General features: G+C 36.3%; 1 protein-coding gene across 1 annotated transcript; it reads right to left on the bottom strand.

Annotated features, from left to right (window-relative positions):
• Nucleotides 1–493: 493 nt before the first annotated feature.
• LOC308684347 (troponin I, fast skeletal muscle-like) lies at nt 494–10,980 on the bottom strand. Its single transcript, XM_081355504.1, has 7 exons — nt 10,890–10,980; nt 8,191–8,222; nt 8,061–8,097; nt 7,338–7,466; nt 3,535–3,624; nt 3,237–3,413; nt 494–779 (listed from the first exon to the last, which is right to left on the bottom strand). The coding sequence occupies exons 2-7, from the start codon at nt 8,196–8,198 to the stop codon at nt 693–695; spliced, it is 528 nt and encodes a 175-aa protein (XP_081211630.1). The 5' UTR covers nt 8,199–8,222; nt 10,890–10,980; the 3' UTR covers nt 494–692.
• Nucleotides 10,981–18,358: the final 7,378 nt, after the last annotated feature.

The raw sequence follows: 18,358 nt of genomic DNA, 5'->3' as shown, positions 1-18,358 counted from the left end.
TCCACCCGAACCCCTTCCATATATATAACCCCTCTATAGATTGTGAAATTTATTTTTAATCTAACAAACTGAAGCCCACACATGAGCAATTTCTAAAAAGTTAATAAAAAAATGCATTTGCAAAAACAAAACAAAAAATATTGTATTACATCTTTTATAATATTCAAAAAACCTTCACTTGTCAAGGAACAGGAATGGTGCCCCAGAAACGAAAAATTCCAAATTTTTAAGTATTTTAAGTTACTCACCATAGAGCAAAAGAGGAGATCTCCATAAATGTGAGTTGAAATGCCACCCATATTTCTTCTGGAAGTTGTGCACAAACCAAATTAAATTAAATTAAAATGCCACCCATATTTCTTCTGGAAACTGCACCGACCAAATTTAATTTCAGCACTGTAATATTTATTCATTAAAGTGAAAACAAAGCACTAGTCAAAGAGCGTAAGGGAGTGAAAGAACAGTTTGTGTAATAAAACAAACAAAAAAGGGATTTTCCTCAAAAGCATTAATTTAATGGTCGTGGCTCAGCGATGATACACAATTCTCTTTCAGGACATATACATACTGCATGAAACAAATGCTTATTTGAGGCACTGAAAGCTAAAGACAAAACTATGGCAAAAAAAGATAAATGATTGCATAGCACTGACGAATTCCTACAATAATTAAACAAAGAAATGTCAAGGAATTTAGGCTTCGCCCTCAAACATCTTCTTCCTGCCGCCCATACCGGCCTTGTCCTCAACGTTCTTACGCCAGTCCCCAACATCTGAAACCTGGATTATGAGAGAGGAATTGAGTGTGAAGGAATGGTAGTTCAATTAAACATATGCCTGTATATCACGGCTGTCAACGTTAATGCGTTTACGCATGCAATTAATTAAAAAATCCTTAACACGAAAATAATTATGTGGTAACCTTGGTAGCACGTACAACTGCATCATTAACGGAATTTACGTCACGCAGTTAGATGATCTTAGAAGTCAGGAGTTTATCAGAACAGATAAAACCGGACAACGTTTCTCGGCTGGATAAAGCAAACCAAAGTCTCGATGGATGAGGATTGTAAACGATTGTGGTAATGTATAGGAGTTGTACAGTAAGAACGCGCGAGTCAGTGATATTGATGCGCAAACAAACGCACATTGTATTTATGCTCAGACACATTTCAATACATTCACATTATTACCACACACATTCAGGAGGATAGTTTTGTTATCTGACATGTTTCTGTGTTTAGTCATTCTGAATGGATCCATGTACTGTAGTGTAGTAGGCATATAATGTAGTCAGGTCAAGGCCATTGGTTTAGGGAGTCTTATTTATTTATTGTCATCTCCATGTGGTTCTGTGTTGAGTATTGCAACTTGAAATGTCTAAAACTTAAACAAGCTCTAAAAAGCTCTAAACAAGCTCTTTGCTGTTGCACTGTACACATACTGTACACTGAACTCTAAAAAGTTTTGTTCTGTAACTGTTTTTTTTTTTTTTCGTGTGTGCTTTTGTGTGCATAAATTTATGAATTAAGCTATATGGACTGTTTATATCATTTGGTTATTAGGTGATTTTTGGCAAGTTTCCTTTTTGGAAAGACGCCTACATTTACCATGAAAAAAACAAAATCATCCTTCAATTGGAGAGTTTATTTTGCTGGATATAGCAAATGATGAGAAAATGAACACTTTAAGGAATATTAATCGTGATTAAAATCTTAATCTTTTGACAGCCCTAATATTACCTTCTGAAGAGCTGCTTTACAGCTTACATTGAATTTGTTTCATAATTGATGCATTTTACAACATTAACACTGTTTATTAATGCGAAGCTGCTTTGAAACAATCTGTATTGTATACAATAAAAATGTGACTTGTATAAATAAATGTGACTTGACATATAAACCAAAGGAAAACACACAAATGTATGGAAGCTTTTTATCTCACAATTGCGAGCTTACATCTCGCAATTCTGACTTTATTTCTCAGAATTGCGAGATATAAAGTCAGAATTGCGTGAAATAAAGTCAGAATTCTGAGATATAAAGTCAGAATTGCGTGATATAAAGTCAGAATTCTGACTTTTTTTCTCGCAATTGCGACTTTATATCACACAATTCTGACTTTATATCTCAGAATTCTGACTTTATATCACGCAATTCTGACTTTATAACACATAATTGCGAGTTTATATCTCGCAATTCTGACATATTTTCTCAGAATTGTGAGATATAAAGTCCAATTCTAAGGGGGGGAAAAAAAGACGGACTTTTTTTTTTTTTTACCTCAGAATAGTTTATATCTCACAATTCTGACTTTATAACACGCAATTGCGACTTTATATCATGCAATTCTGACTTTATATCTCCCAATTGCGTGATATAAAGTCAGAATTCTGAGATATAAAGTCAGAATTCTGAGATATAAAGTCAGAATTCTGAGATATAAAGTCAGAATTGCGTGATATAAAGTCGCAATTGCGAGAAAAAAAGTCAGAATTCTGACTTTATAACACGCAATTCTGACTTTATATCTCAGAATTCTGACTTTATAACACGCAATTGCGACTTTATATCATGCAATTCTGACTTTATATCTCCCAATTGCGTGATTTAAAGTCAGAATTCTGAGATATAAAGTCAGAATGCTGAGATATAAAGTCAGAATTGCGTGATATAAAGTCGCAATTGCGAGAAAAAAAGTCAGAATTCTGACTTTATAACACGCAATTGCGACTTTAAAACACGCAATTCTGACTTTATATCTCGCAATTCTGAGAAATAAAGTCAGAATTGCGAGATGTAAACTCGCAATTGTGAGATAAAAAGTCGCAATTATCTTTTAAAATGTTTTATTCAGTGGCGGAAACAAGCTTCCATACAAATGCATTATTAACTACTTACTCAATAAAAATATTTTTCAGGAAATCATGAGAGCTCATACATTAGCATGATTTTTGCCATGGTTAACGGTTGATAATGGTTTAATGGCCTCTAATGGTTTATTTGTTTTAATAATAAATATTTTTTTATTCATATTTATGTGATAAGTGATACAAATATTGATATTATTGTTTATATGTTCACCTATGCTACAAGCAATGAGCGACTTGAGGCCAGTTAGGGGGATTTACCCATGGTAAAATCACTAATGCACGGATGCTTCATGGATTTCTATAACTTCACATCTGCTCTGTACTATAAGCACAAAGGAATAGTCACAGCATCATATTTCACTCACCTCCTCTTTGACTTCCTTCTTGACTTGTTTCAGGTTGGCTCTCAGATCCAGAGACACCTTGTGTTTGGAGCCCAGAAGAGCCCCAAGCATCTGATCGGCAGACATGCGCACTTTCTTCAACGCGGGTTTCTTGAACTTGCCAATCAGGTCGACCACCTTGATCTTCAGATCTTCAATCTACACACACATTAGACTAGAGTCAAAACGGACCTCAGAGAACCCAATATATAGACTCAACAGAAACATCACCTTCATCATCATCATAAGGTATGTTTGAGTATTATAGTTTATAAGTTACCTCTTTATCTCCCTTGCCCACTTTGCTCTGCAAGTCATATCTCTCCTCATCAACCGTGTCGATCTGATGGTGAAGTTTCTTGCACAGTTCCTGAATGGCGACATTGAAAGAGTCAAGCTCTCTTTTCTAACCATCTTTTGCATCATAATGTTTCAAGAGTATGCAATATAACTTTTATCATGCCTAGTCGCATATACATCACTGAGACATCAGTGAAACATCTGGACAGCACTAATATAGCCTACATACTAAGAACATATGTGTTTGTTCACAACCATAAATGTCAAGAAAAAAATATTTTGAATGCCATTCTAATATCCAAAAGTTAGCTAAATAACATGATGAGTACATCAATGTTTATATTATATTATATGATATTATATTATATTATATTATATTATAAAAAGCCACAAAAGTCTAGCATTAATAAACAATATTAAGAACATATTTGTTTGTTCACAACCATAAATGTCAAGAAAAAAATATTTTGAATGCCATTCTAATATCCAAAAGAGAAGATTGTTGCAAAATTTAGATAAATTCCATTGGTTTTCTGGATGTTTACTATGATTTTCTTAAAGTATTTCATGGTGCCATCTAAATAACATGAGTACATCAATGTTTATATTATATTATATTATATTATATTATATTATATTATATTATATTATATTATATTATATTATTAAAAGCCACAAAAATCAAGCATTAAAGGGGTCATATAATGCCATTTTTGTACAAGCTAATATGATTCTTTAGGGTCTAAATTAAAAGTTTGTAATATAGTTTAATTAAAAATTCTCATTAGTATTGTAAGAAAACACTAATTTTACCTGGTCAAAAACAGCTCTGTTTTCAGCACGCCGTTTCAGTGCATGTGTCTTTAAATGATAATGAGCTTTGCTCACCCCGCCCCTCTGCTCTGTGCGTACACCGTTTCTACACACAATTACACAATAACCACGCGTTGTTCATTATAAACGTGGGATTATGAAATATATTGAGAATGTCGTACATAGAAAACATGCCGTAATGTACCCTGAGAGTAAACCTTAGACGCATTCATCGTGAAGCCTGCAGCAAGGTTTGCAAATTTCGCAAAGATTAATATAAATACTAATATAAAGGTTAATAAAACATTACACTCACATCTTCTGGAGGTTCAGCAGGAACACGTTGGTACCGATCCGTTTTTTCTCGTTTGTAAAGCTGTCTGGTGTGAAATGATTCGCGCAAACATGAAAGCACAGACGATCGTGGGGAATCCCCGTGAGGGAATCCCCGCGTCAATCCTTTGGGCATATCGCTTCAAAAACAAAACTCAGCCACTGCATCTTCAACGGCTCGGATTTAGGAACATCCAAATGACTGCTGTGTTCCTTATTACATCTAAGAACTGAACACCATAATTGCTTAAACGCCATTCTACTCCAGCATAACAACAATGGCGGACTACTATGACGGCTGTCACAGCTCGCTCAGGGCGGGTCTTGTGTTGAAACACGGCTGTCAATCACAATAGCGGGAGGGGCGTACGATCTTATGACGTCACAATATCGAACGGCTTGATTTCAGAGAGGGTCAAACATATAAGGAGATTAAAACAAAACCACTGGATGGATTTTTATCATGATAGGATGGTTGTGTACAGGCACTGCCAACAGACATTTCAGTGCAATCAACTTGTAAAAGTGCATGTACCATTATATGACCCCTTTAATAAACAATATTAAGAGCCTATTTGTTCGTTCACAACCATTAACGTCAAGAAAAACATATTTAAAATGCCATTCTAGTAAAATCGAAATATATTTCATTGGTTTTCCAGATGCGTCTATGGTGTAAGACTGGAATGAAATTAACATTTTAACTCTCTTGCTATATTACCATCCCCATTCGAGACACGATCACACTTGAGTTGATCACCTCCCAAATTACACATTATTCCCTTCACCTATCCCTACCTGAATTCACCCAGAAATCTATATGGTTTAATATGAACAATTATCATACAGTATTATACATGTTTGGTATCATTTGAAATGTCTCAGTGTGACTGGTACGAATGTCTCATTCCCAAAGAAGTAAACCAAAAGGTAATAAACTTCTTAAGAGTTTAGAGATAACTTGCACACAGAGGAGGGTGTGTCTTCCAGGCATATGGCATTCTGCTCCCAAAAGGAGTAAACTCTGAATGCAAGTTCCCACTGTGAACTCATGTTTACATTTGAAAAGAGGTTTCTGCGTTGGTCTGAGTATTTAGGGAGATGCTGAAGAAGGCTTGTGGCGATTTGTAACTCAAATTAGCCCGTGATGCGGAGTGTATGCAGGCACTCCGCATCATTTTATAATGTCAGGTTCGCATCTTCTCTCTTTATTCCAGAGCATTTGATGTTTTGTATTTATTATCTTTCATAAACTGATTATGAAATTGGCATGATACATTTACCTGACATAATAAATTGTTACATTTGATTTTATTCCGACTGACTCTAAAATTGTTTTCCCAAGTAGATTAAACGGATTCTTATGTTACCGCAAGTTTTGCGTCAGATTAGTGACGACTAATATTTGGCACTAATTCTAGTGTACGTGTTTTGCAAAGACAAGAAGTGAATTTCCTTTTAGGGTAGCAGTTGGACTGACATTTGGAGGCTTGGATGTGACAATAATAGTAACTGAGAATTGATTTGTAAGGTGAACAACTAGTTGAAGTGACTCTGAAACTGTTGAAAGTTTTACTATAGAATGTGCATATTTTTTATTTACATAAAGAGCAACACCACCACCAATTTTATCTGTCCTGTCTCTGCGATATAATGAATAGTTTTGAATCGCAAGAAGGGAATCTGATATAACAGGGGTCAGCCATGATCTTTGATTGTTTTAGCGTGAATGTTTGGTGACCGAAGCTGGCGAGCTTGTGATCGTGAGACCTACGTTAAACAAGGCATGAGGACCTCTGAGCGACATAGCTTCCTAATATGAACGGGTAAAATATAAGTAAAGAGTTAAATAGAACAATCAAGTGTATTGCTAAACTATTATATAATTGACCAATAACCAATTGGCAATCTAACCTAAATTCGAGATTGTGATAAAATGGAGTCGGATAAAAGTTTAAATTGGAATTAAATTACTTTGCCACACGGAAAGACAGTAGCACGCAGAGACCTTCACCCGTTCTATCGGATGCCTCCTTTGGACCGATCTATACGGGCTTACACTGGTTTTCTTGAAGTACTTTTGAAGTGCCGTGTAAATACCATGAGTGCATAAGTGTTTTTCTTTTATTAATATTATAGATTTTAGTAAAATTGCAAATTACTTTTATTTATTTCTTTTTTCTGGGTTTTTTTGTTTTGTTTGTTTTAGTAGGCTAAAAAAAATTATGTTTTAAGTTTTGGTAAATTTGTTTTGTAATTTTTTTTTGTGCTTTTTAAAAAAGTTTCTATAACGTTTTATTTCACTCTTAGTTTTAATTATTTTAGAATTCAGATGTTGCCTTGGCTACTACCTGAAATAATATATATTAGTTTTAGGTAATGATAATAACCCCGAAGTTCATGAGTATGGTAATGATATAATGATATATTCATCGAATTACTGTTTTTGTAAAGAATGTACTTAAAATAATCGAACAAAAAATTCTGTCTTCCAAATGAAAACATAAACAAATAAACATCTAAGTGATGTACATGTGCTACGAGAGAACGTAAATCATATTCATATATCATATAAAATCATACAAGGACTTTTAATTAAATTAGCATTCTGAACATTTGGTGAATGTGGTGACAGACCTGCAGTTCCGCTGTAGATGAGGGCATGGACAGAGGAGGGCAGTTTTGTGCCATGTAATTCTCCCTGTCTACAATTAGCTGGGCGGCTTCTTTCTCCATAAGGCCCTTTGCAATGCTAAGCACCAAACTCTGTAGGGCAAATACATCAGTTAGACCCTGGATTTCATACAACCCCATTATAGTGCTTTTATCAGCAACACACATACTGACAAACATAAAAGCAGTCAGAAGAAATGACACTATTGTAAAGACCACATGTAATCGCATGATGTGCACAGTTCCTATTGAAACAGGAGGGCGGGACATTTCAAAGGGTCGGATTTGACTTTTTATGTCAAAGCCATGATGTGATGTGCTACTTGCTGGTCTGTTGTAGATGGTATTAGAATGAGGGACATTCATACAAAGCATTTGATTGGACAAAGTAATAACAGTAAAATAGTTTAACAACTTAAAAGCTACATGACATTTTCACAAGCGAGGTAATGACGACACTGTTCTTGAAGCAGATCAACTTACTCTTGACCGCATTACCAACTCGGTTGTGCATTATTTTATAATAATTCAACGACCAGTCATCAATTATTCCTTAATTATATTATATTATATTATATTATATTAAATTAATCAGTCACAAAAGTCAAATATTATTTCATGAGGTCTTCAATAAATATTTTATAATATTATATAGTATCAAAAGCATCTGTGTATTCTTTACTCTACCTTGAGATGGTGCTTGCGGCTCGATGTCATCTTTTTTCTGTGATGGATGATGAAAGAATTACAATTGAACAATAATAGATTCCCATTTCTTTGATATGAAATCAATGAAATAAGATATTCATATACTCACTCAGACATTTTGGGCTCCTGTTTTCTTCACCCCTGTACAGAGTGCAAAACAGAGCAGAAAAAATATAAAGACATTTTTTGAGAGATGAAACAACTATGAACTATTATGCTATCTGTACTCGTTGTGAATACGCAGGCCACAAGAAGTAATTATTTTCTCACTTTTACTCACGACATGCTATCCGGCAACAAAGGATACCCTGATCTAAGCTAGCGGTGGTGCTGCCAGACTAAGACAATGCATGGACTGAGACAAAAATGCGTTTGCCCGCCTATCTAAATGAAGGGGAGACGGTGAATAACCCCTATTTCAAAAAATTGTGGCGTGTTACTTTAAATATGAAGAAAAAGACTACGGACTTTTGACACATCTCGGAATAGTTCAGAAGATAACAGACAAATTGTCCTCTTGTAATCTGCTATTGGTGAGTATCTAACGCAGGCTATGCTGATCTTTTTGAATATTCACTCACGTTATAAACGTCAAATAATATAGATTTTTATATAAATTCTTGCCCTTTGTTCGCCCTAGCTAGCCTGGTGATGAAAAAAAATAAAGAGAAAAGGTTGTTTTAGATCTAAACACATAGATTAATGCATTAAACAAGCGTCTTCGAACGTTATTGCATCTCTTCAGATTTTTCAGTTTCTCGCGCCATGTTTTAATATGCAGTGTAAAGTCAAAAGTTCAACTTTTGTAAACACGTCTCGACACCATGCTATTTTCCAGTTTGTTTGCATTTTAAAAGCATTTGTGCATTCCTTAATTTAGCTTACCGCCATTTTAAAGCCCTCACTATCTGTCATAATATATACATGGACATAATACGTTGCTACACGTAGAGGCTATAATGCCTATGGGACTGCAAGTCGACAAGTTATAGTTAGTGCCTGTGTAGGGACTAATTACATGCTTGATTAGTGATATTAAAGTGTACTTTATTTGTGTTACAAGTACATTACAAATTCATTACGCGTGTCTTCGAAACATACAAGCCATATAGCATAAGTGTATTATATTTGAGTAAAAAGTATAAGCTATTCTCAGTAATACCTTTGGCTTAAATTCCAAATACTACAAATTGTACACTTTGTCTTCAATAACAAATGTACATTAATAAACAAATATTACTTAGCTATACTTTGTACAATATACTATTGTTTACTATAATGTATTTTGAAAGTATACTTCAATGCATTGTTTTCATCACACAGTTAAAAATATAGGTTACCTAAAATATATATTTTAAGTAAAGTGCAAATAAACAGAATTTTCACTTCAAGTATATTTTTTTATATGTATTTTAGAAAATAATATACTAAAGTACAATTATTTTAAAGTGTGTTAAAAGTTGTTTTATGAAAATACGTAAAAGCATGATGCTAATATACTTTTAATATATTTAAAGATAGTATATTTGCAATGTACTATTGAAAAAGGGAATATATTTCAAATACAATAAAGTATACTTTTTTTCATTAGGGATTATTTATTCTTAGCACCCCCTTTGAACTGTTAAGCAAGCCCCCCACCCCCCTCTTAGCACCCCGAAGAAAAAAAAATCCTGGAGCCGCCACTTGAACCAGCATTTGGAAATGTCTTGCGATCCAGAGGGAGGGCTGTGAATTTCCCCCTCTGATATCCAGTATCTCAGTCTCCCTGCTTCTGGAACAATCTATGCATGTCAACAATACAACTAATCTGACCCTGTCTGTAGACAGCTGTATAAATCACACAGATCGTGTTTTTTTCTGTATTCAGATGTCTTGGATATTTATAACAGATCCCTTCAAAGCTTAGGATGGTTCGACAGAGATATCTAAGGAAGGGTTATTTTTCTTTCTTTCTTTCTTTTTTTTTTTTTTTTGTGCAGATAATTGTTTTTATAGCATTAAAGGGTTAGTTCAGCCAAAAATGAAAACTCTGTCATAATTTACTCACTCTCATGTTGTTTTAAACCTGTATGAGTTTCTTTCCTCTTTTGAATATAAAGTAAGATTTTGAAGAATGTTTGTTAACCAAAAAGTTTCTGGTCCCCCATTGCATTCCATAGTGTTATTTTCTATACCATGGAAGTCAATGGTATAGAAACCCACAATATATGTTGAAAATATCTCCTTTTGTGCTCAGCACAAGGAATTAATACAGGTAAATGATGACAGAATTTTCAACTATCCCTTTAATGGGTTAAACAATAAATGTATTAGCATTTGTAGTGGCATTTCAGCATACATATTCATGTTCATACAGTCATTTAAAAGGCATTTACAGGCATGTTTTTGTGCCAAGCTCATTTTGGCAGTCCAACACGCATTGCAAGATATTCAACTGGCATTTAATTCAGTAGCAAGAAAATAAAATCTTTAATACGAATTTAGGATTACATAATTTGTGTACAATACTCTAAAATTACTTTAATTTTAAAAAAAAATGTACAAATTAATTTAAAAATTAATGCTAAAATAATCACTTAATAAAATTAAAAATATGTATTATTTAGTTTATTTTATAGTTCCAAATAAAATAAAATAAAATAAATCACTATAAACTGCTTACAGAAATACATTTGTCATCCTAAAAATACAATCCAAAGCATGAGTTCAGTAAATTCCAAGTGAATAACACCTCAAAAACAAGTCAAGCATCTTTGGATGAGACAAAATGGAATCAAACCATGAAAAGGTAGAAATTGTCCTCACCTATATGAGAAAGTTAAGCAGCAGCTCAGCCCTGAAAGAAGAATATCTGAAGGAAGCAGACCACTAGCAGCAGGACTACACTTATAAACCGGTATATAAACCTGGCGTCATCATTCGTCTCCCCTCTTTATGGTAATGTAACTAACCACTGTTGGTTTGCCAGGCTCTTGAAATATCCACTTTTAATGTCCGCCAATCACACTGCTTAAAATAGACTATTGGAGAAAACAAATTTCCAGATGTCAGGATAATGAAACTAACAAGAAGAATTAGGTCAAGGCAGTTGTTGAATATGATCTGATAAGGGCTGTCAGGAGTCGTTCATCTGCCAAATGAATTGTTAACATGCAGGGTGTTGGAGAATAACACTTATTGTGTTTATGTTTCTTTTCTTTTTTGGCTATAACTAAGATTTTTTTTTATTTAGTTTAAACTTGATTATTTATTTATTTATTTTTGTTTTGGAAAAACAAGCTGACATTCCTGCTTTGTAAGGATTAAGTTTCTTATATTTAATTAATAGAAGCAACTGATTTATTGTGATTTATTGTGCTCCCCCCTGCTTTTACCTAACATGATCCTCTGGGTTGCAAAGTCAGCAGCGCTTACTAATAAACGTAAGACAGTTGGTAGTGGACTATTTTCAGAAACCTTCAACTCAACCTTGCTGAACCTCTCTACAGAATTGCTTGTGGTCCCGGCCAACCCAACACTCCTTGGAACCTTGGAGTTGTGGTTGATGATCAGTTAAACTTCACAGACCACATTGTTAGAACTGCTTGGTCCTGCAGATTTGCCTTATACAACATTAGGAGGATCAGGCCCTTCCTATCAGAGCATGCTACACAATTCCTTGTCCAAGCTCTTGTTCTATCCAGACCGGAATATTGTAATGCTCTCCTGGCTGGTCTTCTGGTCCTCTCCTGGCTGAGTGGTCTTTAACAAGCCTAAGAGAAGACACGTCACACCTCTCCTCATAAATTTGCACTGATTGCCAATAGCATCAAATTCAAGGCACTGATGTTTGCCTACATAACAACCAATGGCTCTGGACCCCTATACTTAAACTCACTTCAGAGCCCTACAGAAGCTTGCGTTCTGCAAGCGAACGTCACCTTGTGGTGTCATCCCAAAGAGGCACAAAATCACTTTCACGGTCCTTTTCCTTGACTGTACCATGCTGGTGAAATGACCTGTCTAGCTCAACCCAGGCTGCTGAGTCTTTAGCCATTTTCAAGAAATTGTTTATGCAGAACATTATACATGATATACTGTAGCCTATGGGGCAATTTCACACAATATACATGATATAGCCTATAGGGCAATTTCACACAATATACATGATATAGCCTATGGGGCAATTTCACACAATATACATGATATAGCCTATAGGGCAATTTCACATCTATAGATTGTTTGTTTTGTTCTGAAAAAGGGACTTAATTTGTTACAATGTTGCATTTTCTTCTTGGTTCTGTTCGCTTTCACAAGGCAACCCTTCAAAGTGTACCAAAATGTGTTTGTGCAAGTCACATGCGAGTCCCCTTATTGGTCATAGTTTCCTCTGCGTCATTTATCAAGATGATTAACAAGCTCACACCATGAGCTTATTGTGGCTTTATTTGTAACTGTCGAGACACACGCAAATACTATACGAATGTAGCCGTCACTTCCGCTGTTAAATTATGTACTGCATTCGTATTAATACTACAGCAAATTCAAACACGCTCTCTCTGGATCTCTCAGTGCTGTCTAGAGGTTAACAGAGTCAAGACACATGTAAACACTATATGAATGTTATAATGCAGCCAGAGCATGAATCAAGGCTTCATCGGGAGAGCATTCTAGCACGGAGAAGTGCAATTACACAACATTTTAAGATGAGGAGGTGCTCTTTTAGTTTTCAACTGTCATAACGTCTCTTGATAATTGCTCTTTTATTGAAGTTTTGGGTACCACTGGCTGAGAGACCTGTGGCGGAACAAAAAGAAAGGAATTATTACCCCGCCAGGAGGCAGCGGATGCCAGACACAGTTGCATCACGACGGCCCGCTCCACCGGGGGGATATCCACATACCGCCCCGTACGTGAGCCACCCTGGGAAACCAATCGTCCTGCCTAGAAGGTTCTGGACACGGTGGAGGGTTCCACACGAGCCCAACCTTTTCAGCGGCCCGGGATAGCATAGCCATCCACTCCTGGTCCGTCTCGGGCAACGAGACAGAAGGAGGCAACGCAGCCGAGTCTTGATCCCCAGAAGACTGAAGCTCCCCCTCCGATGCTGCAATCGACTTCTGATCGTCAGCGGGAGCCTCAAAGGAAATGACTGGTCATCCATGAGAAGGACCAGCGCGCTCCAACGGAAGCTCCACGGCTTGCAGTGTTGCAGAGACGTGAGGCACCTACAAAGGTTGACTCGGTGGGGAAGCCCTCACGGTGATCCTCAGGTCTGGGGACCAGATTAGGCACTAGATCGGGGCATAGGCGAGTGGACTGCACATCCCTTGAGGTAAGCCAGTCTCGACCTCAACACCGCAATAGTCATGTTCCCACAGTGAGAACATGAGCTATTCACAAAAGCAGCCTTAGCGTGTTGAATGCCCAAACACGAGAGGCAGCTATTGTTGCACAAGAAAGTGCAGCCTGCTGTGCAATCTCAAAATGGGAAACGCCCACCGAACCAACACTAGAAATGTAACAGCAATTGTTGAGCTTTTAAAGCTTGTGGCCACTGATCACGCCGTCACACCAACACCAAGAAAAAGGATCTTCCCATGAAGCATTTTGTTAGTCTTGAACACACTCTGAAGAGAACAGGACAGCTCTGCTCTGAAGCGACAAACAAAGGTGCGTGCATCTGCTTCCGTATTTATACCCGCACTGCAGGGCGGGACTACCCTGGAAATCCAGAGTTCTCGCGAGAGCACAAGTTGAATTTGCTCAGCGAGTTTACTCTGGCATCGAGTAATGATGCTCATTAAATATGCCCTTGTATCCGAGCTGCACCAATCACATTGGGTTATCTGATATAGGCGAGCCAGAGGCGAGCTAAACAGATGACGACAACGCTGTGACATCGAAGTCATTAGTAAACATTGCAAGATGGCTATGGATGAACACCAGTTGTTTGAAACGGCTTTGGCCGCTACAATGAACGAGTTAGACTTGGCTTTTTATCTAAAAGAGGAACAGAAGACGGTGCTCGAATCGTTCCTTTGCAAGAAGGGCATTTTTGCTGTTTTGCCAAAAGTCTAATCTACCAGTTAGCTCTGCTGGTAGCTAAGCATTAGCTAGTAGCTGGTAGCTAGGCTTGTTGTGATTGGTCATAGTGTTATCCAATTGCGTGCAGTGAGATTTTCAAACGCATGCTTGGTGCCGCCCCTCGAGCTGGCCGATTTTCATTAGTCGATGCCAGACCATTAATCTTTCAGATTTAGGTCTGGATTTCCAGGCTAGGGCGGGACAGGGCGCGAGATGCAAATCTCTCATGACAATGTGTATTGGCTCATTCTGTATACACTTGAAGATGATAGGGCTCCCTGAAGTGATCCCAATTATGACTGACTAAAAGAACTTCTTTCTTACTGAACTGTTCTTAAAGAACTTCACATTCAACAGAGGACGAAATGTGGTTAATTTGGACCAGTTCCACTGATGAATTTCTCCTCATTAGCTGACCATCATTAGCTCTGTAAAAGTAACAATAACTGAATCAAACAGAAGCTGAGGCATAGACAGCACATAGCTTTAACTGTAAAAAAATAAGTTTTACATATTTAATGTCTAATATGATGTTTAATTACAGGAGTTGAAGACTACAGTCATGTAAGTATCTGCTTTATTCTGCAAGGGGCAAGTCGCCCCCTCTCATGGAGGCTGCCTCCTGGACCATGATCACATGACCAGCTGAATACTACTCACTTTATCTTGATAATTCCCCTGTTTTCAGACACTTTTGGTTGAGGAATAAATGAATAACGGCAACAAATTTGCCTGTGATGGGATAACTCAAGGCCTTGCCTTGCCTTGAACGAACATCTGATGCTTAAGGCACACAAAATGTGAAACACTTTGGGATTTTGAAGTCACCATCTTATTGGTGGAATTCTATTTTCTTAAGGATTTTCAGGAGAAATCTGTGTAGCGATCTTAAATGGTCTGTCTGGAAACAAAGCCATTGTGACGCCAAAGGCCAAACCCCCTCATGGATGAAGAAAGCCGGCATGTTTACAACTGTGACAATGAGCGCTTATCAGGATCAAATAAATGCTGGATTATCAAAAGTATGTGAAGTATGTAAAGTTTGTGGCATAGACTCTTTAAAAGAGTTTTACATGCCAGTCTGTTATTGTAGGGACATTGACTTTACATTTTCACACCCCTAAACATGACGCTGTACAAAACAAACTGGGATTGGTTGCTGTACATGTCAGTGAGGTGGTCTGTTGGGTGGTCCTTGGCCAATGGAGCCATCAGTCTGAAGGTCTGGCTACACGAGACTAAAACTGCATTCACATCAGCAGATGGCAGTATTAAGTCCAAGACAATTGTCCACAGCCAAAAGTGTCAAATCAACAAGTGAAAAAAATAATGGTGAAATTTGCTGCCCATTATTAATTTACGCAAGAACCAAAAGTGTCGAATCAGCAAGGGAAATATACTTTTATTAAATTTATTTATAATTGTATTATTATTATTAATTATTTAATTACAAATTATTTCAAGTGAGGCTTTGTTTTTTTGTTTTTTTGTTTTAACTCTGCAATGTAAAAAACAACTTAAGACTTTGCAACAACCATGTCGTGCATATTTTTGCTCACACTTTACCACACTGGCAATGTTTGGAACAGCATTCTCAACAACACTCAATATAGCATGTTCATGTACATATACTGTGCCCACTATGCATATTTTTGTATGCATGACTAATTACTGCAGTATGCTGTATGTATTACTGTATCCCACAATGCAAAGCTCTCAACGTAACTTTCCATTTACAGTGTGATACATAAACCAAAAGTAACATCAACCTCCTGTTTACCAAACCAAATTTTGTACACATGCTTGGAATAAAAAAGTCAAATAACCATTCAGTATCTACTTCACTGACATAACAGGTAATTGACTCCACTGACTTAATTAAACAGGTAATGTAATGAGGTAGGCTATGCATTATGCAACAACAAGAATACTAAAATTGACACATTTATCACTGCACATCACATAGGCTACAGTATCACATTGATTATAAAAAAATAGCTGTCAGTATCCTGTTTAATCAATTGCATGTTATGTACAGTTATTGTACAGTTATATTGTGCATGTTATTTACAATTATGCATAACAACACACAGTCATGTAAATCTAGTTACGGTTTGAAGATGCAGATTACCTGCAGTTCCCACCATGACCAGTAGAAATCGCTAGAGACTTCTGCAACTCTCCATCCAGCTCTCTTCCTGATTACGTTCATCCTTAATCCCTGAAAAGAAGAATCAAAGGTTATGTTTAAAAAAATAAATAAATAATAATCAAGGCCTGGTTTCACAGACAGGACTTATATTAAGCCAGGATTAGGCCTTAGTGCAATAAGGGCATTTAAGTAGCTTTTTTTAAATGTGCCTTAATGTGCCTAACTGATGTTATCTCTATACAAAACAATTGCACTGACATATTTTAAGATTTGTCAGTGCAAGTTGCTTTCCGTTAAAACTGCTCAAGCATGAATTTTAGTCTGGGACTAGGTTTAAGCCTTGTCTGTGAAACCGGGGATAAAGGTTAGGTTAAAAACACCCAAACCAATGCTCCAAGCGTAAGGTAGGAGTTTAGTTGATATTTGCACTGATATTTTTGTTTTCCGCTTTCCAGACAGGTTACCAAACACCTCCCCTGCTGCGTCCCAATTCAAAGGCTGCATCCATTGTGTCACTGCGGCGTGACAAAGGCTGTCCCAATTTCGAAGGCTCCTTAAAATGCGTCCTTCTTTCCTGTGAAATGAAGGATGCCCTTTCTCACAGTTTTAAATTCCATTTATTTAAAGGCTGAGCCTAACTTAAATGTATGACCAAATTATCACAATTTATTTCCAATTGGATAAAAATTCTGTCATATACTAACTCACATAATATTATATTATATTATATTATAGTTTAAGTAAATGTGCCAAATAACATTAAACTTAATTTAATATTTACAACACAAATGTCCCTAATAGGATAAAAAAAGTATATAATGATTAGTTAGAAACTAATCAATTATCAACTGTCTATTCTTCTTCTGTGTCAGGATTACTTTTAGAATGCAAATTGCAATGCCAGGTCAAAAGTATGACAAAGAGTTACCATTGTGATAATGTGAGTAAATATGTAGTAAAGTCCTTTACATTTGAACAATGCTAATACCCCAGATTTAAGCCATAGCATCATTGTCTAAAGCACCAAAGAGATCCCTGAGGGTCATTTTAGACACGCCAGCTGAAGTGTTATTTATTTATTTTAAGATTCGGTCTTGACAGCAAGATAAACATTGGCATATCACCCTCTAGTCCTAACAGCCGAAATGAATCTCAAATCAACACATTATCTTTCATCTACCAAATGTGTGTCAGAATAGCTCAATAGTTCAATAGCAGTTTTCTATATTCCCAACAAGAATACAGATTTAATATCCCATGACAAATAAGACAAAATAAAACCAGATAATTGATTTCCCAACAAATCAATCCAAGTCTGAACAAACTTTTCTTAAAGGTTCTGAAAAATGATATCATGCACAAACTACTTTTCTCAATTTATGCTTACAAAATTGAAAATAAAAAATAAACAAGCAGTAAAAACACCTTTCAAATGCATCTCAAATAGCTACATTTTGTTAAAATATTAAATTATATGTCAACGCCAAAAATGTACACAGTGCAGTTGGTCAAGATTCACCCAGATGCTATTACACATTAACAATAGGATAATCAAAGGAAAAAGCAGAGAAAACAGCATCTCACCTCTGAGCTGAGGCACACGCAGCCAGAAGAATGGAGAAAGAACTGGGTCTCTGCAGGGAGCGGGCATCATAAGTTTATATTGTATTCCCCTATGACCAAGGAAATCCCATCTCTCTTTTTATGGTAGTTGATCCATCCAGAGAACCAATACACACACACCTGAAACACAATATCAAATCCCTCATCTCCACCCGAACCCCCTCCATATAAATAACCCCTCTATCGATTGTGCAATTTATTTTTAATCTAACAAACTGAAGCCCACACATGAGGCAGTGTTCATAAACATTTTTCTAAATTTCTAATTTCTAAAAAGTTCATTAAAAAAAATGCATTTGCAAAAACAAAACAAAAAAATATTGTATTACATCTTTTATAATATTCAAAAAACCTTCACTTTTCAAGGAACAGGAATGGTGCCCCAGAAACGAAAAACTTTTTAAGTTACTCACCATAGAGCAAAAGAGGAGAT

Source organism: Scardinius erythrophthalmus, assembly GCF_964197995.2.
Source record: "Scardinius erythrophthalmus genome assembly, chromosome: 24".
In the NCBI taxonomy this organism is placed as follows: Eukaryota; Metazoa; Chordata; class Actinopteri; order Cypriniformes; family Leuciscidae; genus Scardinius; species Scardinius erythrophthalmus.
This window is presented reverse-complemented; position numbering and strand designations above follow the sequence as displayed.

Bases quoted from the DNA above. Each gene is read 5' to 3' on its own strand.
- LOC308684347 (XM_081355504.1), bottom strand. The intron at 3,625-7,337 runs GTCTGTCACCAC...GTCGCCATTCAG, and splicing joins CATCTACAGCGGAACTGCAG to GAACTGTGCAAGAAACTTCA. The intron at 780-3,236 runs GTGAGTGAAATA...CTCATAATCCAG, and splicing joins AGAAGGAAGTCAAAGAGGAG to GTTTCAGATGTTGGGGACTG.